We start from the raw sequence: 26,028 nt of genomic DNA on the forward strand, positions 1-26,028 counted from the left end.
ACTGAAAGATCTGACCTTAAAGACTGTGTTTTTGGTGGCCATTTGTTCGGCTTGTCGGATCTCAGAATTACAGGCGTTGTCATGTTGTGACCCCCTTCCTGCGGATTTACAACGATAGGGTTTCGTTGCGCACGGTTCCGTCTTTCGTTCCCAAAGTCTTCTCTGCTTTTCATGTCAATCAGACGGTGGAGCTTCCGGGATTCCCGCAGTGGTCTCTGGTCTCCACTCAGGACAGGGACCTGTGAGGCGCGCTTTGTTACGCTATCTGGAGGTTACCAATGACTTCCGACGTTCAGATCATTTATTCATCCTTTTTGGGGGTCCAAAAAAGGGGGGACAAGGCGTCGAAGGCGACCATTTCTCGTTGGATTAAGGAAGCTATAGGTTCCTCATATTGCCCGAGGGCAACAAGTGCCTTTGGGTCTCAGAGCTCATTCCACCAGGGCCCAGGCTACTTCCTGGGTGGAGTGTCAACTCAGGAGATCTGTAGGGGGCGACAGTGTGGTCTTCCTTACATACTTTCACTAAACATTATCGATTGGATGTTCAGGCTACTAATGAATCGTCCTTTGAGAGTGTACTACATGCGGGTGTTTCGGGTTCCCGCCCAGTGTAGGTTGACTTGGGTACATCCTACTTCTCTGGACTGATCTGGGTATGTTCAGGAAATGAAAATTTGTTCTTACCTGCTAATTTTCGTTCCTGTAATACCACAGATCAGTCCGGAGGCCCACCCCTTTCTTCAGATACCGAAAGACTGCCTTTGCTTGAGATTTGCTGTATTTTGTTATGGAGCTCCGTGTTGGCAGAATTAATTGATGGAGCAGTTTCTTCATGTTTGTTCTGATTATTTTTGTTTATGAAGGCGAAGAGTTTGTCGATTTGTTTGGGTTTCAACCTCTGCTAGTTCTGTTAGCGTGGGCTTGGGTACAGGTGGCACTCTCTTATATACAGCAGTGCCCAAGGTTTTGCTCTCTGACTCCACCTGCTGGTAGTGATACACAACCCACTTCTCTGGACTGATCTGTGGTATTATAGGAACGAAAATTAGCAGGTAAGAACCAATTTTCATTTCCCTTTACGTGCCCGGATCAGTCCAGATTCCTGGGATTTGCCTCCCCACCAGCAGATGGAGACAGATGTTTTGACAGACTCTGCCATATACCCTCAGGTGCCACCTACAGTCTGTCAGTATTTCTCTGTCTCCAGCAGATAGTGGAGGTGCATTCCCTACAGTCTGTAGTTTAGTTTATAAAAAAAAAAAAAGTTAGCATAGCTAGGATTTCTTTTTACCTAGGCTTAGTTTAAAAACAAACCAAACAAAAAACAAAGCACCAAGAAGAGTGCATTAAGTTTCTAGAGCCTCCCAGGGGGGGTTGGCAGGTCCCATGGGGGCCATCTCCCCTGCTATTAGAATCGGTGGTTGCTAGGAGTTGAGGACCCTGTAACCCTATCCTACCGACTGCAGTTGGGTGTGATACAGAGGAGCCCGGCTCACTCATTTCCAGAGGACAGGACCCCTGCCTTCTTTCAGGTTTGACAAAAATAAATAAATAAATGAAAGTAAGCATAGCCTTCGATGTGCCTGGACTCTCTGCTTTGCTGATGCCAATTTTTTTGTTTGTACTGCTCGTTTTCGCAGCCGCTGTCACTTTCGGCCGCGGGCTGAGTTCACCGGTCTCTGGAGATTTTCTTCTCTCATGCCTCGTGGTGCGGCCTCAAGGGGTGAGCTCTTCTCGGCCTGCCTCCCCCTGAGGGGAGGGCTGTTCAGGGGGAGCCAGAGACAATGTTTGCCGGCAGTGCAGAGGGCCGGCAGGACCCGGAGACTGTGGCTTGCCTCACTGGATCCATTTTGTCTACTTTTCGCGCAGCAGTGTGAACCGCAGAGGGGGAAGGTAATTCTCCCCCTCCTTTGTCCCTGCAGCGGGTGGCCTCTCGGGGGGGGCGCTTGCCTATGGATGGACCGATTTTTACCGACTGAGGATAGCACCTAGGGGGTTTCAGACTTCTCCTCCTCCTTCTCAGATTTTATTTTGTTGCTGCACAAAGCCTTTAAGGCAGGAGGTCCGCAAAGAGGCAGTCTGGGAGTGGTACAGCTCCGCAGGTGGCCAAATTGGGCAGAAAGGACCCCCAAGAGGGCAAAAGTTTTGGAGGTGGCCAGGGGCCAGAAGGCTCAGCACCCCCTTCGAACCTCTTCGTCTCGCCCGGGGGCGGACTCCTCCTCCTGTTTCAGAGCCAGAGGAGCTAGGATATCAGGGGCAAGCCCCCTCAAGGGGTGGATCCCGAAGTTGACCAGGGTCCTTTATCAGGTCAGGCCCCTCATGGGGTGGATGGGGATAAGAACATAAGAACATGCCATACTGGGTCAGACCAAGGGTCCATCAAGCCCAGCATCCCGCCTCCAACAGTGGCCAAACCTGGCAAGTACCCAAAAACTAAGTCTATTCCATGTTAACGTTGCTAGTAATAGCAGTGGCTATTTTCTAAGTCAACTTAATAGCAGGTAATGGACTTCTCCTCCAAGAACTTATCCAATCCTTTTTTAAACACAGCTACACTAACTGCCCTGACCACATCCTCTGGCAACAAATTCCAGAGTTTAATTGTGTGTTGAGTAAAAAAGAACTTTCTCCGATTAGTTTTAAATGTGCCACATGCTAACTTCATGGATTGCCCCCTAGTCTTTCTATTATCCGAAAAAGTAAATAACCGATTCACATCTACCCGTTCTAGACCTCTCATAATTTTAAACACCTCTATCATATCCCCCCCTCAGCTGTCTCTTCTCCAAGCTGAAAAGTCCTAACCTCTTTAGTCTTTCCTCATAGGGGAGCTGTTCCATTCCCCTTATCATTTATGGTAGCCCTTCTCTGATTCGAAGGTGGTCTGTCTCTTCCGTAGGGACGAGTTAGGTTCTCTTATTCCTGTGATCCTGGAGGAGTTGGGCATTGACAGTCCTCCTGAGGACTCTAGGTTTGGGGTCTCTGGATCCGATCATGCTGGATCCTCTGGTTCCAACCAGATCATTTCATCTTTCGGTCACTTCCTCTTACAGACTCTGCACATTGCAATCTCGATTGGTGGCTCCTCTCGGACAGTTTACGCTGGTGTGTAGCCTTGGACATTTCTTCTTGGACGGTGGTCACCACAGACGCCAGTCTCTCTGGCTGGGGAGCGGTTTGTCAGGAGAAGACAGTGCAGGGCCAATGGTCAGTGAAGGAATCCCAGTATTCAATCGTTTGGAGACCAGGGCAGTGTGGTTAGTGCTATAGGCTCTTCTTCCGCTGCTGCAGGGGATGTCTGTCAGGGTTCTGTCGGACAATGCAACAGCAATGGCTTATATCAATCGCCAAGGAAGAACCAAGAGTCGGCCGGTGGCGATCGAGGCTCGACAGTTGATATACCGGGCGCAACAGCACCTAGTCAGCATTGCAGCCTCTCACATAGCCAGGGACGACAACATTCAAGCTGATTTTTCTCAGTAGTCACTGGCTCAATCCCGGGGAGTGGGAGCTCTCCGAAGAAACATTCCATCTCATATGAGACAAGTGGTCCAGACCGAGTGGGGACTTGATGGCGACATTTTGAAATGCCAAGGCCCCTCGCTGCTTCAGTTGGCGCCGGGAGCCAGGAGCGGAGGAGGTGGGTGCCCTAGTTCTCGCCTGGCCAAAGAATATCCTATTGTATGTGTTCCTACCTTGGCCTTTGGTCAGCAGGGTGTTGCGGCGCATAGAAGCTCACCCGGCAGAGGTGATCCTGGTGGCACCGGAATGGCCGAGACGTCCATGGTTTGCGGATCTAGTCAACCTAACGGTGGAAGGAGCCCATAGGTTTCGGGGGCTCCCAAATCTTCTACGTCAGGGTCCTGTTTGTTTGGAAGAGGCAGAACTTTTTTGTCTAGCGGTATGGCTTTTGAGAGGCAACGACTGAAGAGCAAAGGTTATTCAGATGTGGTGGTAGCTACCCTTTTGCATTCAAGGAAACCCTAGACCTCCCTGGCCTATGTCAGGGTGTGGGGATTTTTGAGTCTTGGTGCATAGAGCACAAGGTTGAGCCTACTCGGGCTTTGGTGGCTGATATCCTGGCCATCTTACAAGCCAGCCTGGATAAAGGCTTATCCTGCAGCTCTCTAAAGGTAGCAGCCCTCTGTTTCCATGGTAAGATACGAGGTGTAGCCGGACATGGCACGTTTTCTCTGAGGGGCAAAACATTTGCGTCCTCCGTTCCGAAATCCTTGTCCTTCATGGAGCCTGGGTTTCGTTCTCAAAGCTCTGTGTGCGGCGCCTTTTGAGCCTCTGAAGAGGGCGATGCTAAATGATCTTATGTTAAAGGTGGTTTTCCTCGTGGCTATTTCTTCAGCTCGGCGGGTATCAGAGCTTCAGGCTTTATCCTGCAGGAGAGCCCTTTTTAAGAATTACGGATACAGGAGTCTCTTTGAGGACAGTTCCTTCCTTTCTCCCAGAGGTGGTATCCTCCTCTCATTTTAATCAGTCTGTGGAACTCCCATCCTTTCCAGACTTGGACCTGCTCTGATCCCCAGTCTAGAAATCTGAGGAAGCTGGACGTGCGGATTCTGTTGCGTTACTTGGAAATTACAAATAACTTCCACCTGTCGGGCCATCTTTTTGTGCTGTGGAGTGGCCCCAGAAGGGGGCATAAGGCATCTAGGGCGACTATCACCCGCTGGTTGAAAGAGGCTATTGGTTCGGCTTAACTGGTTCATGGTTGTCCAGTTCCGGTTGGTCTTTAGGCGCATTCTACCCAATCGCAGGCAACCTCGTGGGCGGAGTGTCAGCAAGTTTCGCCGCAAGAGATTTGTAGGGCAGCTACTTGGAAGTCTTTGCTAGGCATAACTGGTTGGATGTCCAGGCCCCAGGTTCGGGGGGGTTTGGAGAAGGTGTGCTTCGAGCAGGACTCTCAAGGTCCCACCCCGCGTATGGAAGCTCTGGTACATCTCAGGAGTCTGGACTGATCCGGGTACTTACAGGGAAAGGAAAATTGGTTCTTACCTGCTAATTTTCATTCCTGTAGTACCATGGATCGGTCCAGAGTCCCGCCCATTTCAGCATTGGGGTAACAGTCTGTTCATTCAGTACTTCTTGATTTTTCTCTGCAGAATAGTTTTCAAAGTTATAACGGGTTCGTGAGCAGGATGTTTGGCGGTGCTGGGTTTCTCCTCCCCCTGTCCATGAGGGGGTAAAAATTGTTTCTTGGTCTTAATTTTTCTGCTTTGATACAGTGTAATACTGATGGACTGTAGGTGGCACCTCAGGGTATAAGGCAGAGTCAGTCAAAACTTCTCTGCATCTGCTGGTGGGGGGGAGGCAAAACCCAGGAGCCTGGACTGATCCGTGGTACTACAGTAACGAAAATTAGCAGGTAAGAACCAATTTTCCTTTGTCCTAGGACGCGATAAGTCTCATCTCTTGCCGATGAGGCACTCCTCATTTGGACTTGATGGAGACTCAAAAGAATGCAAAGGTGCCACGCTGCTTCAGTCACAGAAGGGGGAACATGGGGTGGAAGGGGTAGATGCACTAGTGCTTTTTTGGCCCCACGACGTTCTGCTCTACGTGTTTCCTCCATGGCCTCTGGTAGGCAAAATTCTGAGGCGAATAGAAGCTCACCCAGGGGCGGTCATCCTAGTAGCTCCGGAGTGGCCTCCGAGACCATGGTTCGCGGACCTAATCAACCTGGCCTTGGACGGTCCTCTGCGCCTAAGTCATCTGTCAAACCTGCTATGTCAGTGTCCGGTATTTTTAGATCAGGCGGATCACTTTTGTCTAGCGGCCTGGCTTATGGGAGGAGACAATTAGAGAGAGATTATCCTGAGGATGTCATATCCACACACTTATGGGCGCGAAAGACCTCTTCTTCTCTGTCAGGGTATGGAAGGTCTTCGACACTTGGTGTAGCGAGCAAGGGGTCCTTCCTCATCAGGCCTCGGTGGCACAGATTCTTGCATTTATACAGAAAGGACTCAGCAAAGGGTTATCCTTTAGTTCCCTCCGGGTGCAAGTAGCAGCTTTGGGATGTCTTAGAGGCAAGATTGAAGGTGCGACTCTGGCGGCACACCCTGATGTGGTATGTTTTCTGAGAAGGGCGAAGCACTTGAACCCTCTGGTCCGTTCCATTTGTCCTTCGTGGAGTCTTAATTTGCTGCTCCGAGTGTTGTGTGAACCTCCTTTTGTGCCCCTCAAGAAGGCCACCTTAAAGGATTTAACCCTCAAGATGGTGTTTTTGGTATCTGCTCCACTAGGAGTGTCTCTGAGATCCAAGCCCTCTCCTGTAGGAAGCCCTTTCTACGGTTTTCTGATTCCGGGGTTTTACTCAGAACGGTTCCATCCTTTCTTCCAAAGGTTGTCTCTGCCTTCCACTTAAATCAGTCAGTGGAGCTGCCAGCCTTTCCGGGTTTAGATAGGGATACTCTTCACGCTAGAGAATTGAATTCTCTAGATGTCAAAAAGAGTGCTCTTGCGTTACCTTAAGGTTACCAAATCTTTTCTGGTTTCCGATCATCTGTTTGTTTTGTGGAATGGTGCTAAGAAAGGACATAAGGCGTCTAAAGCTACCATTGCCCGTTAGTTGAAAGAGGCTATCGCTTCTGCTTATATTTGCCGTGGAAGACCTGTTCCGGATGGTTTAAAAGCGCATTCGATCCGGTCGCAAGCTGCTTCCTGGGCAGAGAGCCAGTTGGTATCGCCGCAAGAAATCTGCAGAGCGGCGACTTGGAAGTCTCTGCACACTTTTGCCAGACACTATCGTTTGGACGTCCAGGCACCGGAAGCCAACTATTTTAGGAGCATTGTCATTCGAGCGGGACTCTCCAGGTCCCACCCTAGTTAGGGAAGCTTTGGTACATCCCAGCAGTCTGGACTGATCCAGGTACATAGAGGGAAAAGAAAATTGATTCTTACCTGCTAATTTTCATTCTTGTAGTACCATGGATCAGTCCAGACGCCCGCCCATTGGGGAGGGGTGAGAGTCCACTTGTTTCTATTCACAGCCTTTTCTGTTTGATATCCTAGGTGCTGCAGAAGATTCTTTCTCATGTTCATAGTTGTGTGGTTTCTTTTTGTCCTTGCTTGATATGACTGTTTAAACTGGTTATTCTGCTTTGGTAAGTTTTATACTGAAGAGATGCAGGTGGCACACCAGATTGAGGCGGTGCCCTTCAAGTTTTTCTCTGTCTCCATCTTCTGGAAGGGAGGCAAAACCCAGCAGTCTGGACTGATCTGTGGTACTACAGGAATGAAATTCAGTAAGAACCAATTTTCCTATTTGCCTTATGCAGGCTCGTGGAGCACAAATTTGAACTCAGCTTATATAAAGTTGCACAAAAGACATTTTTGCGCACACAGCCTTTCAAAAATTGAGGGAACATTGGTTACAGTGCAGAAATAGGGTTAAAGTCTCACAGCTCTCCAGATGCTGGGATTCAAACAGGAATGCCAGAGTCAGGAACGTATCAGTCTCATGTCATGTGTGCTTTAGGGTTCCTATCTTCCTCCAGATCGTGACCTTCCTCCGGAAGAAGGATGACTTTGTGAGTTTGCTGCTGCAGCACATTGGGACATCTGCCATCATGGACCTGCTTCTGCGACTACTGACCTGCGTGGAACAAGCACAGCTGCGGCAGGATGTCTTCAATGTAAGGGTGGTAGGAAAGGAGCTCAAAGCGACATGTGCCTCTGCTTATGGATATTTCTGTGTCTCGGGTTTGACTGTCTCCTCCCCTGACATGTCCCTTTGAGTGTCTCATGATGTGGCTGTCTCCTCCCCCCTGAGGTCTGTTGGCAGCTGTCCATGCTGTTTTCATGTTTTGGTGTCCTAAGGATTTAAGACCTGCTGCGATTTCTCCCTGTGGCCTGCGAGGATGTCTGAGATGTGATGTAGCAAGTCCCTGGGCTGAGACAAAGGCACTCCAAAACTGGTGTTCAAACAAGCTGTCACATCAGCCCTCCTCAGGAACTAATTACTGTGTTACACAATTAGCTGAAAGCAGGCAGGGGGAAGCAACCTACAGCTCAGATAATATCTAAATTACAAGCCTCATCCAGAGTAGAGACAAAGCCAAGTGGCAGTTAGAGCAGCTCAGGGAGTGTCTGCTGTTTGCAGCTGTGTGTTGCTGGAGGAGCCGCTGTGAAATCCCAGAGCCACACCACGAGGGTGTACACAGATTAAAATCGATCCAATAATTGAGACGAGATGTCTGCAGTCTTCGCCATGCCTCTGTTTTGTAAAAGCATAGTGTGCCTGGTGATGGCAGTCCTGAAATGTCCAGTGGTGCTGGGGCTTGAGGAAAGGTGCCTTAGTTTGGACTGGTCAGCTCACCTATGACCTTTTTTTGGATTTTTTTTTTTTTTTTTTGCAGTGGCTGAATGAAGAGAAGATAGTGCAGAGACTCATTGATATGATTCATCCTTTGCGGGATGATAATGTAAGTGAGTCCAGTGGCTAGAAATGATCCCCTTGTGTGATGCCTAAGTGCACACTATTGCCATCTCTGTGCTCCTGAAATCCACATGTTAATCTTGCTTCTGTTTCCCTTCTCTCCCTCCACCAGCAACATTCCAATGCTTCCCAGTCGCTATGTGACATTGTCCGTCTGAGCCGGGAGCAGGTGATTCAAATCCAGGATGGTCCAGAGCCTGACCAGCTCCTGGCAACGCTGGAGAAGTAAGTCCTGGAGGTGGGATGGTGGGGAGGGATGACTGTCTGCTGTCACAAAATAGTGACTCCTTGTGGCCAGACTCTGGGTGCAGAGAGAATTGTGTTCCTTGGTGGGGGCAGCCACTATGATGGCTGGGTTAGGCTAGGCTGTGGGGTGGAGGGAATCCTGGTTAGTTGGGAGCAAAGGCTTCTGCTTCTGTAACCCAGTGGAACAGGAGGAAGTTATTGATCCAAAGTGACATGATGACGTGGCTAGTGTGTTTTTGTTTTTTTTTCTTTTATCCGCTATCCAGGCAGGAGACCATTGAGCAACTGCTGAATAACATGTTCCAAGGCGAAGGGGATGAGTCTGTGATAGTGAATGGCATCCAGGTTCTGCTGGCCCTACTGGAGCCAAGGCGACCCCGGTGAGTGTGACATGGTGTGCCCCACCCCCATCCCATGATGAGGTCGATCTGCCAGACTGATTTTGTAAGCCCCACCCCCTCTGTCTCTTTAACTTCTATGTTGCCTTTGCAGCTCTGAATTGGGAGGGCTGAGCGGCTTCTACTGTAACATTGATGGGCAGCTGGAGGTGAACCCTCCAGGATTGGATTCCATGCCCAGTCAGGCCAGCCTGGGCACTCTGCTCGCCATCAGACAGCATCTGCGGGAGTTTCACCATCTCCTGCTGCACCCGCCAAAGGTAGGCCTTTGTCTGGAAGTGCAATTTGGGATGCATACTTTTCAGGAGCTGAGTGGGGTACAGAGCATAAGACCTCTGCCTTGGGATCCCCCTTCTGTCGTAAACAGCAGCCAGGCAGAGCTTGAGTGTGTAGCATGGAGAATTGACTAAATACATTTAGAGAAACTGCACAAGTCTCTCTCTGTTACCAAAATGCGCATGGAGGTATTTTCTGGATAACTTAGGGATGAGAAGGACTGGCATTGGCCTGTGTGGTCTGTTCTGTGATGTCCAGCCAGGTAGGAGAGACCTTGCTAATGGTTAGAACAGGCAGAAAGCACAGTTCCATCAGGTCTTCACGGCAGATCTCCTTATTAAGATATATGGAGGTCCTTCTAACGCCCCTTATCTCTCATCCTTGACTTGGACCACAGAAGGACAGCCTACAGACCACCTGGGGTATCCTGGACCCACCGTTGGGTAACACTCGTCTCCATGTGGTGAAACTGCTGGCCAGCACGCTGCATGCCAACCACCCGGCCCTCAACCAAGAGCTGATTGAGCTGGACACCCTGAATGCCATGTTGGTGAGTGCCAGTCCGCGTCCGCTTGGTGGCACAGATTCTCTTCCCTCTCTCCAAAGCTGTCAGAGATGTATGTATATTTATCATCATGTTAACCTCTGTAGGCAGTGAGTATCTCTCCTTTCAGCTTCTCTTGCTTGCTTCCTGTCCCTTAGGACTTGTATTTCACGTACGTGTTCAATAACTTCCTGCATTCACAAGTGGAGCTGTGTGTGAGTACCATCCTTGCCGCGACCCCAACAGCACTGGAGGAATCCACTGAGAGCAGCTCTGAGTGTACGCAGGAGAGCCCGCTGGTTAGACATGTAAGCCCGAGTTTTGGGGGGGGGGGGGGGATGGGAGAGAGGGTCATCTGTACTGGTTCTGCACAGTCCTGACCTTTCTATTCCTGAACATAGAAGACTTCATGTGGAGTCCTGGAGGGGGGCCGAGGCTTGGGGAAAAGAGACTTGCTTGTCTCATATAGTGGGGGCGAGAACCAACAGGAAAGTGAGTGGCTGCTACTCCTAGGATGCATACAGCAGTATGACTGACTGATCCCATCCACCTTTCTCTCTCCAGCTGCTGCAGAAGTGCCGTCTCGTGCAGAGAATCCTTTCAGCGTGGGAGGAGAATGAGCAAGAGCAGTAAGTGAGCGAGTGGCATCCTTCCAGCCCCTGGGGAGGGAGCATGGTGGGGGAAGGGAAAGGGCAGCTGTGAGTAATGTCTGAAGGGCTTGCTGGGGACAAGCCGATGTACGCAGTACCTTCATTCTCACCCTCCCTATCCTGTTAACTGACCCCCCCTGCTCTCCTCTTTGCTTCCCATGCCCCCCCCCCCCCCCCCCCCATTGTCACAGGACAGGAGGCGGCCGCCGGAAGGGCTACATGGGGCACCTGACAAGAATTGCCAACGCCCTAGTCCAGAGCTCAGAGAGAGGACCCAACGTCGTGCTTGTGGGGCAGCTCATGAAAGGTGAGAGCTTGGCTTTGCGTGGGGAGGGACCTAGGCCAGGGGGAGTGCCTGCTCTGTCTCAGTGCCCCCCCTCTCTGATTTCAGAGCTGCCCGAGGAAGATCAGGAGCAGTGGGAGAAATTTACCTCTGGCTCACTCTCAGAAACCAACAAGAAGAATACAGTGGACCTGGTGAGTACATCTTCCGGTGTGCCCCTGAGCGTTGAGGTCCTGGCCTTCCTTCACACTTTATATTGCTTACCCAGCATCCTGTCTTTGTGACCCATGCCTCTGTGATACCCAGATCCATGTCATGCTAGTCTTGACTATTCTGCCCCGTTTTGTCTGGTGGTGGCTTCCCCTTGTTACCATGCAAAATTAATCTGACTGAAAGTCTCTTCCTGTGCATCCAGTCCATACAAGTGGGTTATGCATGCCAACCAGCAGATGGAGATTGAGATTAACTGACTCACTGATGTTGCTCTCATATAGCACAGCACAGACCTCAGCCTACCAGTATTCTCAGTATCCAAAATTAAACTGACCGAAAGTTGTGGGGTGGTTTTTTTTCTTTTTTTTTTTTTCCTCTTGGTTCAGGCAGGTCAAGTCAGCTCACACAAATGGGTTCCCAGTACGTACCCAGATCAGTCCAGACTCCTGAGTTTTGCCTCCGCACCAGCAGGTGGAGACAGAAAAAGTTCTGACAGACTCTGCCATATATACCTAGGTGCCACCCACAGTCTGCCAGTATTACTGTCTCCAGCAGATGGTGAGGGTACCAAACTCAGTCTGGGACAGGTTACTTGGTAGAACAGGATTTTTTGTTGGGTAGCTTTTATTTAATAAAAACAAAAAAAAAAAAGACACATAAGATTTTAAATTTCACTTTCAAGGAGAAAGGCTGAAGAGGTTAGGGCTGTTCAGCTGAGGGGGGATATGATAGAGGTCTTTAAGATCATGAGAGGTATTGAACGAGTAGATGTGAATCGGTTATTTACACTTTCAAATAATAGAAGGACTAGGGGGCACTCCATGAAGTTAGCAAGTAGCACATTTAAGACTAATCGGAGAAAATTCTTTTTCACTCAACGCACAATAAAGCTCTGGAATGTGTTGCCAGAGGATGTGGTTAGTGTAGCTGGGTTCAAAAAAGGTTTGGATAAGTTCTTGGAGGAGAAGTCCATTAACGGCTATTAATCAAGTTTACATAGGGAATAGCCACTGCTATTAATTGCATCAGTAGCATGGGATCTTAGTGTTTGGGCAATTGCCAGGTTCTTGTGGCCTGGTTTGGCCTCTGTTGGAAACAGGATGCTGGCTTGATGGACCCTTGGTCTGACCCAGCATGGCAATTTCTTATGTTCTTAGTGTTCTTCAGCCTCCCAGGGGGTCGGCAAGTCCTGAGGGGACTATCCCCCCTGGTGTGAGGCGGCTGCGGCAGGGGTTGAGAGCCCTTTTGCCTTGTGCAGAAGTTACTGGGGTGATAACGGGGAGCCCGGATCAGTCACCCCAGCGGCACCAACCCAGGACCACGAAGGACCGGCAAGCTTAATGTGTGGAAAAAAAAAATTTTCTCCTGCCCAATTTTATTGACTTTGCATCGGCGCTCTCCTTTATTTCTTTGCCGCAACTGTTCGCGGTTGTTCGTGTTTCTCGGCCAGCCTCTTAGCTGTTTTAAAAAAAAAAGAGAGATCTTTGACTTTTAGTCCCAATGCCGCGCAGAGCAGCTTTCTGGGCGGGCGCACCTTTCGCGAAGGCCTGTGTTTGGCCTGCCTCCCTGGTGGTGAGGGTTCCTTCGCGGGCACCAGGGGGGTCGTACTTCAGGGTCGGTCCTTTGCGCTAGCCTTCGGAGAGCTGCCGGCTCCTCCCCCCTGTCCTTTCCCGCTGAGCGCAGGAAGCGGCGCCATTTTAGATGCCTATTCATCGGCGGCACAGCTTGCGGTGAGGGAGGGGAATCTCCCGCCTCAGCTTTCTCCACAACAACTGCAATGTGTAGCAATTTTGGTTTGAGAGCTGGTCTTGGCTGGGTACAACAGCTGCAGGCGAACGAATCTGTCTGAAGAAGAAGCTCTTCAAGCGGGACGCCTTGAGGGCAGTGGTTGCTTATAGTGCAGATGCCCTTTGACCTGCTCCGGATGTCGGCTCGGTCTGTGGTTTCAGCCCATAGGTGGTTATGGTTGCGGAACTGGTCAGCAGATGTTTCCTTTAAGTCCCGACTGGGCTCCTTGCCTTTTAAAGGCAAGCTGTTTGGAAAGGAGCTGGAGGATATGATCCAGTCCCAGGGAGAGAACAAGATTTGATTGCTAGAAGAAGGACCAAGGTCGAGAGGGTCCTTTGCTTCTCAGGCTCGGTTTCATGGAGGTCGACAATCTCGAGCGTCTCAAACGCCCACAGCTTCCTTTCGACAGAATTCTAGCAGACAACAGTCGTGGCTTCAGTCCTTTTGTGGGCGACGCTTTGGTAGACCGGGTATTACCCAGTCTAACCAAGCCGGAAAATCTTCACAATTATGGGCAGCCGGTCCATTCCTCTGTTCCAGTGGTGGGAGGCAGACTGTCTCTGTTTTACGAGGAATGGGCCAAAATCACAGCAGACCAGTGGGTGCTATCTGATAAAACACGGCTACGCTTTAGATTTTGCACACCAGCCTTGCCCTCAGTTTCTGGTCTCACCGTGCGGATATGCCACAAAGTGTCGGGCGGTAAGGCAGACGCTTCAGCGCTTGATCGATCTTGGCGCTGTTGTTCCGGTTCCACCTTCAGCTCAATGGAGAGGCCACTACTCCATTTACTTCGTCGTGCCAAAGAAAGAAGGATCCTTCAGGCCGATTCTCGACTTAAAGCGAGTCAACAGATGTTTTTGCGGATACCTCATTTCCGGATGGGGACGTTGAGGTCCGTCATTGCTTCGGTGTGACCAGGAGAGTTTCTAGCCTCTCTGGATCTGACGGAGGCATATCTGCACATCTGGATCAGGCCGGATCATCAGAAGTTCCTGAGATCTTCCATTCTGGGTCAGCACTATCAGTTTCAGGCACTATCAGGTGGTAGTAGCGGCGCAACTGCGCAGAGGGATTGTTGGTTCACCCATACTTGGAAGATTGGCTGATTTGGGCGAAGTCTGAAGCGCTTTGCCAGGCAGCGATACAGTGTGTACTGCAATTATTGAAAGATCTCGGCTGGGTGGTCAACTTGGCCAAAAGTCATCTAATACCCTCCCAGTCATTGGCATTTTTGGGTGCTTTGTTCGACACCAGGCAAGGGAGAGTTTTCCTAACGTCCGACCGCATTGCCAAATTGCAAGGCCAGGTGAGGGTCTTACTGTCCAAGCACTCTCCGAAGGTCTGGGATTACTTGCAGGTTCTGGGTTCCATGACCTCCACTCTGGAACTGGTTCCATGGGCCTTCGCTCACATGCGGCCTTTGCAGTCAGCGTTACTTTCCCGTTGGAATACGGTTTCCGAACAGTTCCACCAGCTCCTGCACTGACTGAGTCCACTCGATCCAGTCTAGATTGGTAGCTAATCTTGGACAATTTGAGTCGGGGGGGGGGGGTCCCCTTAGTTTTACCGGATTGGACGGTGGTGACCACGGATGCCAGCCTCTCCGGCTGGGGAGCAGTTTGTCTCCGGAAGCTGGTGCAGGGATGCTGGTCTCAGGAGGAGTCTCGGTGGTCAATCAGTCACCTGGAAACCAGAGTGGTATGGCTAGCGTTGGAGGCCTTTCTCCCCCTTATCAGGGGGAAGTCGGTCAGGGTGCTGTCCGACAATGCAACCACGGTGGCCTACATCAATCGCCAAGGAGGAACGAAGAGCCAGCCGGTGGTGGTGGAAGCTCGTCTGTTAATCGCCTGGGCGGAGCAGAATCTGGTCAGCATAGCGGCGTCTCACATTGCCGGAGTCGACAACGTTCACGCGGATTTTCTAAGTCTGCATCTTCTCGATCCAGGAGAGTGGGAGTTGGCGGACAAAGCCTTTCAGATCATCTGTGACAGATGGGGCACTCCATGCACGGATCTGATGGCGACGTTCAAAAATGCCAAGGCTCTCCTCGCTTCTTTGCTTGTCGCAGAAACATGGGAGCAGAGGGAGTAAATGCTCTGGTCCTGCCCTGGCCGACAACTATTCTGCTTTACATGTTTCCTCCTTGGCCTCTAATAGGCAAGGTGCTCAGGAGGATAGAGAGGCACCCGGCCGAAGTGATCTTGGTGGCTTCTGTGTTCACACACTGGCGGGGAAACCCTCTGTCAGGCGCAGTCACTTGAAAAGCAGGAGCAGGCTTAGAACGAGTGGCAGCACTCCTGAAGTGCTGTCCCTGCCTGAAACTCTGCTGGAGCACAAGCCTGTGCAATTTAGTCATGATCGGGATCCTCCACAAGTGTGGCAGGCTTTTCCACCACGTGGCCTGGAAACGTGTACTGCTACGCACCTCTGCTGTCCTGACCTCTGGAAGGAACAACAGACACCAGATCGCTACAGGGAACGGATGTTGACCTGCAAACATACGTGAGACGAAAAACTCCTATGACTCTTTTGTTTAAAAAAAAAACAAAAAACTTTAGCAACCCAGCCTAGGACAAAAAGCAAAAAAGGCATACTCCCCTGTTCCACCAGGCTTGCAGTGCAGAGCTGCCAGTGGGTCCTAATGCTGCCTCGTGGGGATGAGGGATCTGGACAACCAGATTGTCTACACCATAGTCCTCAGGATTGAGCTACAAGAAGGGTCACCAACCTCCTGCTCATCCATTTTAAGCCAGGGGGGGATGGCTCCACCGGGACTTCACAGTCCCCTGGGAGAATCCAGAAATCTTGTCTTCATCTTATAATTTTTTTTTCTCTAGACCACAGGTTTCCTCTACCATCTGCTGGAGACAGAAATACTGAGGGACTGCAGGTGGCACACCAGGTTGTGTAGCACTGTCAGTAAAACTGTTTCCATCTGCAGTCAGGGATGCAAAACCCCAGGAGTCTGGCCTAATCTGGAGTATGAATAGGAACATGGGTTAAGGAGATAGCTAAAGTTATAGTTCATATGTTTAGTTGTCCACAGTTGGCTTTTATTGGAATACTGGCAGGCTGATGTTAGTGTACTGCTATATATGGGTGACTACAGTGAGTCAGTTTATCTGTTTCCATCTGCATAATCCATTCGTGGACTGGCCTGCTTGTCCTAGAGGAAAGGACATTTTCAAGTAATAAGTAACTTAACCTTTATAAGCTCTCAATGTGCAGTAGCCCCCTGTACTGGTCCCTGGCTCTCCTGCACAGGTGGGGGTTGGGCCTCTGAGACGTGTGTGTTGTGTGCCTAACACTGCTGCCCCTCCACAGGTAAACACTCACAATCTCCACTCTTCCAGCGATGACGAGGAAAACGACCTGAAAGAGTTCAGCTTTCCCCAGGAGGCCGTCCTACAGCAGGTGTGTGTCTCCTCATTGCTGCCACTCTTCCCTGAGTGCTATGTTTGGGGGGGGGGGGGGGGCAGGGTAATGAGAGCATCAAGTGAGATTCAGAGCTCTTATTGGAGATTGCTTGTGCTGTTGTTGACGAGTGCTAGCGCCTACAGAGCACCTCGCTGACTGCCAGGGTGATGGATTTCTTAGAGGGGTAGTATTTAGCTCTCTGCATCTCATAACCATGCCCATCAAACCAGTTTAGCCCCTTTTTATATGGAAATAGGTGGTAGGGATCCTGGAGAGAAAAGCTGAAGTTCTATCCCTCATCTGCCACCAGCAGTCTACTTGGGGCAAGGACTTTGTAACCCCGCTCTTAAAGGGTGCTGTATATATGAAGCTCCTTCCACATGTCCCCCACCCACCCAAAACACACATTCTCTCCCTTCCAGTCACAGGTGTCAGTAAAACTCCAATTTGCCTCCCCCCTCTGCAGGCCTTCGTAGACTACCAGATGCAGCAGATGACTTCCACCTTCATGGAGCACTTTGGCTTCAGTGACGAGGAGTTTGGGGAGCAGGAGGAGAGTGTCAAGTTAGTACTGGGGAAAGGGGAGTGTAATCTAGCACCCTGACTTTCCACATTGAGCAGTGATGTCTGTGCTTACATTGTACATGCCGCCATCCTGTGCGGAATAACGAGCCCCTTAGATGGGGTAGAGGGAGCAGGTTCAGCGTTCTGGCTTCCGCTAGGCGCCTGCCTGATCTGATAGCACCTCCTATACCCCTGGCAATGTGCTGATTGCTCCTGTGCCATGTATCCATAAAATCTGATGGCGGATGGGAACCCTAGGCCCAACCAGTCTCGGCCCAGTTTACTTCCTGGTGCAGTGCAGTCAAGCCTACTTAGTGCTATTTTCCCATCCCTCCTCCTCCCTCATGTGTGAGGATCCTCTGTGCTTAGCCCATGCTTTCTTGAGTTCCTTCTATTCCTACCCCCTCATGCTTTTTCACAGGGACCACAAGAATGTGGAAAATCAGGTTAAAATGCAAAATGACTAAAGAAAGGCTTTTAAAGTGCCTTTAGATCAAGTGAAAGTGGGGGCATTGCCTTCAGCATACATTGCAGAAAACCTAGACTAGCCCCAAGTTAACAACTTTGCCTCTCCCTTCATTGTTGTTGCTTTGGTCATTGCATTGTTTGGGTGTTTTTAATGAAGTTATTATCCTGTGTGATTCACTGCTGTTTCCCCTCACTCCATTCCCCTGTTTTGATGTATGTGCTCTTTCTCTCTCCATCTGTCTCGGTCTGCTCCGCAGTGCTCACTTCCGACAGCTGAAGAGGTAACGGCTATGCTTAATCTCTCTTTCTAGCCAGGGGTGGGGGTGGGATACTGTGGCCCCTCACTCCATCTCTCACTGTCCTGCAGCCTTATTCACTGCTTGTCAGATGAGATTTGGTCTACCCTAAGAAGGTTGTCATTGAGGTGGGGGTGGGTCACTAATTGGCAATAGCGACCCGGGTGTGTAAGGAAGTGTCAGAGCCTGTCATGCTTACTGTAATGGCCCATCTGTTGTGGCTTTACTTATTTGTGTAAAATAATTTTTAATGTGCTGTATCCATTGTTTAAAGTCGGATACAGCCAAGACCAGCATAAAAAACATTAATGCAAATAGATGTGCACAAGAAAAGAAATAAGCTTAATCATAAGGAGAGAGCAATGTACCCTCGGGGTAAGGCAGCGACAGAGCTGTTAGATCGCTTTCTCCAAGGACAAGCAGCATGGCAGTCCTCACACTTGGGTGAGAACAGATGGAGCCCGGCACAGAAAACTTCTGTCAAAGTTTCCAGAACTTTGACTTGGCATACTGAGCATGCCCAGCAAGTCCTATACCTCACGTCCAAGCAGGGTCCCTCTTCACTTTTTTTCCACAGAGCTGTTGCATCGTGGTTTGAGTGAGCTATTGGCACTTTTTTTTTCCTGAAACTTGTGTAAAATGTTTCCCCTCCCTCCTAGTTTTTGTGTTCCATCCATACTGTGTCCCTCTCTGTCCCTCCTGTAGCTGCCTCAGCTAGGTTTCTCGGTGTTTCGGGTAAGTTTTCTTTCCCATCGACCTCCCCCAAGTCGTTTTTGCATCCCTCTTTTTTTTTTTTTTTTTTATTTGTCATGGCCACAACCGGTTTTCGGCTATGTCTTATCATGGATCCCCATGATGTGTCCTCTGCCTGGGGGCATCGCATAACATCCGGGGTTGCCACAAGTGAGCCCAAATGACCCAAAAGGTACATTGCGCCTGCCTCACCAGATGGAGAAACTCTTCGGGTTAGAAGTCCAAGCCTTCGGCATTGGCATCATCGGCATTGATGGACACCACACCATCTACGTTGGGGACTGTCTGTTCCGTCAATGCCACCAGTGGATAGGGGTGCCAGAAGACCGTCCATGCTCAGTCTCCTCCAGGTCAGGCGGTTTGGTTTCTCATCTTCGACCTCTGTATCAGGGAAAGACCGGGCCAAGCACCAAGGGTAGCCGAAGAAGCATCGGCACCAGTTGCCTTCGCATGGTGCCAGGCAGGCTCAGGCTGTGATGACCCCATGGTGAGGAGCACTCTTCCTCCATCAATGCTGGGGCTCCATGACTTGTCTCCACTGGTCCTGGTGCCAGTCACCGATCCACCTCGGGGGGTCTGAGGAAGATCTGACCACTTCTTCTTCCTCCCAGTCAGCGTTGGCTTCAGTGACTTTCGAGGAGGAGCTGGAGCGGCACATTCAGCTGGCGGTGGAGTGGCAATGCAGGGCATCAGTCCTGTGCCACTGACAACACTGATGCCAGTACTATGGGGCCTGATGAGGTTCATCCCAGGATAATGAGGGATTTCAGAGTTGTGCTGGCGGGTCAGCTGTGTGACCTGTTCAATAGATCCCTAGAAATGGGTGTGGTGCCGAGTGATTGGAGAAGAGCAGTGGTGGTCCCACTTCACAAGAGTGGGAGCAGAGAGGAGGCTGGAAACTACAGGCCAGTTAGCCTCACCTCGGTGGTAGGAAAAGTAATGCAGTTGCTATCTACAGTCAGAAGAATTGCTGGACCAGAGGCAGCATGGATTCAACAGGGGAAGGTCCTGTCAGACAAATCTGATTGACTTTTTTGATTGGGTGACTAGGGAATTAGATCGAGGAAGAGCGCTCGATGTGATCTACTTGGATTTCAGCAAAGCTTTTGATACGGTCCCACATAGGCTTGTGAATAAAATGAGAAGCTTAGGAGTGAGTACCAAGGTGGTGGCCTGGATTGCAAACTGGTTGATGGACAGAAAACAATGTGTGATGGTAAATGGAACTTACTCTGAAGAGAGCAGTGTTAAAGCGGAGTGCCGCAAGGATCGGTGTTGGGACCGGTCCTGTTCAATATCTTTGGGAGCAACATTGCGGACTGGATAGAAGATAAGGTTTGTCTTTTTGCGGATGATACTAAGATCTGCAACAGAGTGGACACGCCGGAAGGTGTGGAGAGAATGAGACTGGATTTAAAGAAGCTGGAAGAGTGGTCGAAGATATGGCAGCTGAGATTCAATGCCAAGAAGTGCAGAGTCATGCATATGGGATGAGGAAATCCAAAAGAACTGTATTGGATGGGGGGTGAAGGGCTGTGTGCACAGAGCAGGAGAGACACCTTGGGGTGATAGTGTCTAACAATGTGACAAGGCGATAGCTAAAGCCAGAAGAATGCTGGGCTGCATAGAGAGAGGAATATCTAGTAAGAGAAAGGAAGTGATGATCCCCTTGTACAGGGCCTTGGTGAGGCCTCACCTGGAATACTGTGTTCAGTTCTGGAGACCGTATCGCCAAAGGGACAGGATGGAGGCGGTCCAGAGAAGGGCGACCAAAAAGTTGGATGGTCTTCATAAAATGACTTATGAGGAGAGATTGAAGAACCTAAATATGTATACCCTGGAGGAGAGGAGGAGCAGGGGTGATATGATAGACTTTCAGATACTTGAAAGGTTTTAATGATCCATGGTCAACAACAAACCTTTTACGTTGGGGGAAAAAAATCAGTAGAACTAGGGGTCACGACTTGAAGCTCCAGGGAGGAAGACTCAGAACCAATGTCAGGAAATATTTCTTCAAGGAGAGGGTGGTGGATGCCTGGAATGCCCTTCTGGAGGAAGTGGTGAAGACCAGAACTGTGAAGGATTTCAAAGGGTCATAGGATATACACTGTGGATCCATAAAGGACTAGAGGATGGGAATGAAGAGAAGAGCCATGGGGGTGAATTACTGGAGTGGAGGCTACTACCTGGTGATTACTACCCTTACTCAATAAGCCTTCGCAAGGTTATTGCAACTCAAACATTGCTCTCTGCTTCAACGGCAAGGGGAAATGTGGAAAAGAGGATTTGTATTCAGACAACAATCAACAAGGATTGAACTTCACAATCTGGATAAACAAGCCATGTGGCTGCAACAGTCATTGCTGACCCCGATAGAACAAAGGAAGGGGGTTTCAGAGTGGGTTGAGCGGCCCCCTGATGGGCTAGGCCCCGCTTCAAGCTCAGTGGGCACTCCACGTGGTGGGCCACGGCGGCACCATCTTGCACATGATTTTGTTGCAGTGCCATTTTCTCCCATTGTCACAGTACACGCGGTACAGGCCGGCCCTTGTGTGCCTAATGCGCATTCCTGTGCGCATATCTAAGTGCATAACTGCGCACATAACCAGCTGCTCAGATTTACACGCACCGAGGCAGGCCTGTGCAAGCTCAAGAGGAACTATCCAGCTGAACTCACAAGCTACAGAGTATTATGGCCCCGGCAGCAAAGAAGCTCAAACTCCCTTTGTGCTGCCTGCCATATTAGGACTCCACAGCCTGACCTGGAATCCTTCCTGTGTCAGCACTGTGAGGGAAGGGCTGGACCCTCAGAGCTTTTCCAAGTCCGGCCCCTCCCAGTTGGAGGATGGGTCAGCCACGACCTTACCTGGCAGCACCCTGGACCTGAGCAATTCCGGGGTGGCTCTATCTGCCTCCACCTACTGATGGAAGTATGTTGTCTGCTCCAGAGGTGGCTATGGAAAGCTCACCTAAGCAAGGGTGTAAGCCTATCCCCTCCGAATTGAATCACCCTCACGACTGACATGAGCCTCCGAGGGTGGGGAGCTCACTGTCCAGGAAATGACAACCCAGGGGCAATGGGCCAAGGAAGAGGCATGCTGGAACATCACCTGGAAGCACGGGCAGTCAGATTAGCATGGCTGCAGTTCAGCTCCAGGGACAGGCAGTCCATGTGATGTCGGACAATGCAACCACAGTAGCCTACATCAACCGCCAGGGAGGCACCAAAAGCCACCAAGTGTCTTTGGAAGTAGACCCCCTTATGGAATGGGCAGAGTTAAATCTACAAGGGATCTCGGCTGCCCACATTGCGGGAATAGACTTCAGAGCAGAATTTCTCAGCAGGGAGAGTCTGGATCCAGGGGAATGGGCGTTGTCGACCAGAGCCTTCCTGCTCCTAGTAGATCACTGGGGTCTCCCATCCATCGAACTACTGGCCACATCTCACAATGCAAAGGTTCCCCGGTTCTCCAGTCGCAGGTGAGATCAGTGCTCCCGGGGGATCGACGCCCTTGTCCAGACTTGGCCAGAGGAGAACTTATTATACGCCTTCCCTCTGTGGCCCCTTCCCCTCCCCCCGCACAGGGACCTTCGCCAACAAGGTTTGGTACTTCACGATAACCCAACTTGATTCTGTCTTAGTCTGGCCCTTGAGAGGGCTTGCCTGACGAAGCGGGAATATTCAGCGGCTGTAATCGCCACCTTGCTCTGTGCACGGATGTTCTCAACGTTCCTGGTGTACGTATGGATTTGGAGAATATTTAAGTCCTGGTGCATGGACCGCGGGATCCCCATGCAGATGACCAAGATCCCCATGATTCTGGAATCTTTACAGGACGGCCTGAACAAAGGATTGCACCCTCAACTCATTGAAGATCCAGGTGGCGGCTCTCTCCTGTTGCAGGTGAACGGAACCCACCTGTCGACACATCCGGACTTGGCCCCTAAAAGGGGTTAAACATCTCCAACCACCCTTAGTGGCCAGCCCCCCTATGGAACCTCAATCTAATATTGGACTTTTTAGCAGGGCCTTCCTTTAGGCCACTGCACAGTCTCTCTACACCTATTAACACTGATGTCTGTATTCTTGGTGGCAATATGCTCGGCTCGTCACATCTCCAAACTACTGTACTTTAACAATAAACAATCATTTAACAAAAGGAGCAAAGTTACAATCAACAAGGTGGATAAACTTGGAAGCTTAAGTAGCCGGAAGATAGGGTCAGAGGAGGCAGTTAACTAAGAACATAATAAGATTAGGACTTAGAAGATTGAATTTATTAGGTACTTAGAAGAGGTTCCTAGTTCCATGGCTTGTGAAGTCTGGCTAAGGGCCATTAGAATGTTTCAGAGGCATACGGGAAGGCTTGACGGAAAAGCCAAGTCTTGAGTTTTTTCCTAAATGTTAGATGGCAAGGCTCCAGTCTGAGATCTGTGGGGATGTTGTTCCAGATGGTTGGGCCTGCTGTCGAAAGCCCGGTCTTTCGGCATAGTAAGACGTGTGGCTTTGGTTGGGGGGGATTGCAGAGTTCCTTTGTATGCTTCTCTAATTGGTCTGGTGGAGGAGTGGAGTCTGAAGGGGATTTCGAGGTCGAGCTGAAGTTGATTGTTGGACGGTTTTGTGTATTATGGTGAGTGATTTGTGTAGGATTCTGTAGTTAACTGGCAACCAGTGTAAATTCCGGAAGATGGGTGAGATGTGTTCTCCGCGGTTGGTGTTATACAGAATGCCGCAGCCAGAATTCTGACTCATCTGTAGAGGTTTGGTGGTGGAGCTGGGGAGTCCGAGGAGAGCGCTGCAATAGTCTATTTTGGCAAAGAGCATGGTTTGTAGGACTGTCCTGAAGTCGCGGAAATACAGGAAAGGTTTGAGTCTTTTTAAAACCTGGAGTTTATAGAAACAGTCTTTGGTCGTGTTGATAGTTTTCTTTAGGTTTAGGCGGTTGTCTGACACAGAGGTCTCTTACATGTGTAATCTGGATGTCGGGATGGGTCTGTGGGGAGGGGTTATCTTGGTTGGAGGAGATAAGGAGGAGTTCGGTCTTGGCGGCATTAAGGACCAGGTTTAAACTGTTGAGAAGGCTGGTGATAGATTGGAGGCAGTTGTTCCTGAAAGTGAGCGATTTTGAGATGGATTCTGTTATAGGAATCAGAATCTGCACGTCATCTGTGTAGAGGTGTATTAATAGTAGTAGTGTAGAGGTGTATTAGTTTTAGATCTGTTAGCAGCTGGCAAAGGGGGGTTATGTCAAGGCTCATTCTGTCAGCCATGGCAATGTCTGTGGCCCACTTGCAAGCAGTTCCCATGGAGATTTGCAAGGCTGTGATGTGGAGTGTTCTCCACACATTTGCATCTCATTGTCTGGATAGGGATAGCCGACGTGACAGGTTCGACCAGTCTGTCCTTCAGAATATCTTTGAGGTGTAGAACCCAACTCTCCCTACCTAGGGCCCTTTGTTTGTTTGGGGTCAGGCTGTCTCCCTCTCTGTTACCAACAGCACTGTGGTACCCGTTGGCTCCTGGTTGGTGTCTGTTGGTCCCCTTTTTGTTGGGGAGCCGCCTGTAGCTAGGGATTCACCCACGTGTGAGTAGTACCATCCTGCTTGACCTTGGAGAAAGCTGAGTTGCTTATCTGTAACAGGTGTTCTTTGAGGACAGCAGGATGTTAGTCATCACAAAACCCACCCACCAGCCCGTGGAGTTGGGCTTCTCCTATTTTTATTTTACATTTTATTCTGTTATAAGACTGAAGAAGAACCCTGCATGTATGCGTGTGATATAGGGCATGCTGTGCATGCTCAGTATGCCCAGTCAAAGTTCTGGGAACATTGACAAGTTTTCTGTGCTGGGCTCCATCTGATGTCCCCCCATGTGTGAGGACGGACATCCTGCTGGCCTCGGAGAACACCTGTTACAGGTAAGCAATGCTGCTTTCTCTGACAGCAGGCCCAGACTCAGTTGTGTTGCATTGCTTCGAGCTTTCAAACCTGTACCCTCCTGCCCGGCGAGAGGCTTTCCGGTCAGTGCGTGCCTGCAGCGAGGCACCTTTTTATTTCTGGAATCTCATGGATGGCAGGACGAAAGTTCCCACTGCGGCCATCCACGACATGTCCTTGGTGCACCGTTGCTGCTTTTAACCAATGCTGTCAGAATTGGAAAAGGGATGTGGGGGGAGCATCTTGCATCTTCTTGGATTGGCTGGCATGGCTTCTGTTGCTTTCTAATGAAGCCCTGGAGTCCACATTAAGGAAGAGACAGGCTGGAAACCCCAGGGGGACCAGAGGGGGAGGCCACAGGAGTCATTCAGTCCTTCCACTGTGTGCACGCAATTGTACAGGGGTATCTGATAAATATAGCAGCTTTTCTTCCTGTAATTAAACTCTCACAATAATTATGTATTATACACCTCCATCGTTGTATGAAGCAGGAGAGCTGGCTGGCTGAAAGGATAGTCTAGATTTAGGAATTGGGGAGAGTACAAACTTTGAAAGCATGTGATAGTTTTTTCTTAGGAGGGTCATTGGCAAGCTGTAGCAGTCGTGGCTCGGAGATGGTAGACTATTGCTTTTCACATTTGTAAATGGGACCCCTGTCTCCTTAAGTCGCATGCCCCTCCATTCTGTGTGACTTTTCTGGATTGGGTGCCTGATGCTTTACAGGTCCAGACCCTCCCCCCCACCTATCCCGGTGAGAAGCTGAGAATGTTTTTGTTGGCTCCTCGCCCACATGCCCTGTCCTCTCGACATTTGTGTTTGGAGAGGAAAATGCCCGGTGAGAAGAGAGAACATCAGACACACCAGTGTAGTAAAAGTACAGAACTTAGCTCCCCCCCATCCCCATTATGTCTGTCTCTCACCTCACCTGCAGCCTTTTTCATGCCCCCTTTAACTCCGGCGTGCCCAGTGACTGACTTGCATTGTGGAACAGCAGCAATAGGTTGTCAAGGCACCCCCTCCCCCCTCAGGTTTGGATTTGTCACCGGGTCTTATTTAGAACCGAGGAAAGCCACTTCTCAAGCCATGCACCAAATGTCAGTCTTGGGGCACGCAGACCAGAACCCCTCCAGGGTGGCCCTTTTCCTGTGTGCTTTTATCTGCTTGCTTTGGCTCCTCATCGCCCTCACTCTGTGGTGTCACTGCCCCTTCTCTCCTCTGTCCTTTCCAGTCTAGTAAGGCTCCCTCCTCCCTCTTAAGGAGCGTGATGTTCCTAAGGGTTCTCTGGGACTGTAGCACAGATGGCAGCCACTTTCCATGGCTCTGCATCTGGGGGTCCGCTGAAAACAACTGTCTGTGCCAGCCATGGCTGCGTATTGTGCCCGTGAGGAGAGAAGCTCCAGCTGTAGGTCAGAGGGACAAGCAGTCTGAGTACAAAGCACCACAGTGCATTGCAGTTCCCAGGTTCTTGCAGACCACTGTTTGGCACTACAACACTGGTATCCTGCCACCAATGGGAATTGGAGGGGGGGGGGGGGACAGACACGCTTCCTCTGCCAGCCCAGGTGTCCAGTCTTATGATGGCCTGTCTCTCTTCCTTGCAGTGCCCCTTTTGACAGGACAGCCAGCATCACCTTCTCGCTGAACGCAGATGACGAGAGTGTGAGTACTGGGGGCTCGTGCACAGTGAGCAAGAGACACGGGGCATCTCGCGTCGCTATCCTCAGGCATTCCACAGTAT

General features: G+C 50.3%; 1 protein-coding gene across 5 annotated transcripts in view; it reads left to right on the forward strand.

Moving 5' to 3' along the window:
* Positions 1-26,028, forward strand: part of PPP6R1 (protein phosphatase 6 regulatory subunit 1) — a 65,929-nt gene that overhangs the window by 21,043 nt on the left and 18,858 nt on the right. For 4 of the 5 annotated variants that reach the window (XM_029584215.1, XM_029584211.1, XM_029584214.1 and 1 more), the window contains exons 4-17: positions 7,514-7,651; positions 8,375-8,440; positions 8,567-8,679; positions 8,967-9,080; positions 9,193-9,358; positions 9,772-9,924; positions 10,077-10,226; positions 10,483-10,547; positions 10,760-10,875; positions 10,960-11,045; positions 16,180-16,269; positions 16,739-16,836; positions 17,562-17,585; positions 25,892-25,949. In XM_029584215.1, coding sequence (XP_029440075.1) covers positions 7,514-7,651; positions 8,375-8,440; positions 8,567-8,679; positions 8,967-9,080; positions 9,193-9,358; positions 9,772-9,924; positions 10,077-10,226; positions 10,483-10,547; positions 10,760-10,875; positions 10,960-11,045; positions 16,180-16,269; positions 16,739-16,836; positions 17,562-17,585; positions 25,892-25,949 — 1,437 coding nt within the window. The remainder of the gene's footprint in view (positions 1-7,513; positions 7,652-8,374; positions 8,441-8,566; positions 8,680-8,966; positions 9,081-9,192; positions 9,359-9,771; positions 9,925-10,076; positions 10,227-10,482; positions 10,548-10,759; positions 10,876-10,959; positions 11,046-16,179; positions 16,270-16,738; positions 16,837-17,561; positions 17,586-25,891; positions 25,950-26,028) is intronic. The other variant, XM_029584213.1, reaches the window with a different exon arrangement.

Source organism: Rhinatrema bivittatum, chromosome 19 (assembly GCF_901001135.1).
Source record: "Rhinatrema bivittatum chromosome 19, aRhiBiv1.1, whole genome shotgun sequence".
Taxonomy (NCBI): Eukaryota; Metazoa; Chordata; class Amphibia; order Gymnophiona; family Rhinatrematidae; genus Rhinatrema; species Rhinatrema bivittatum.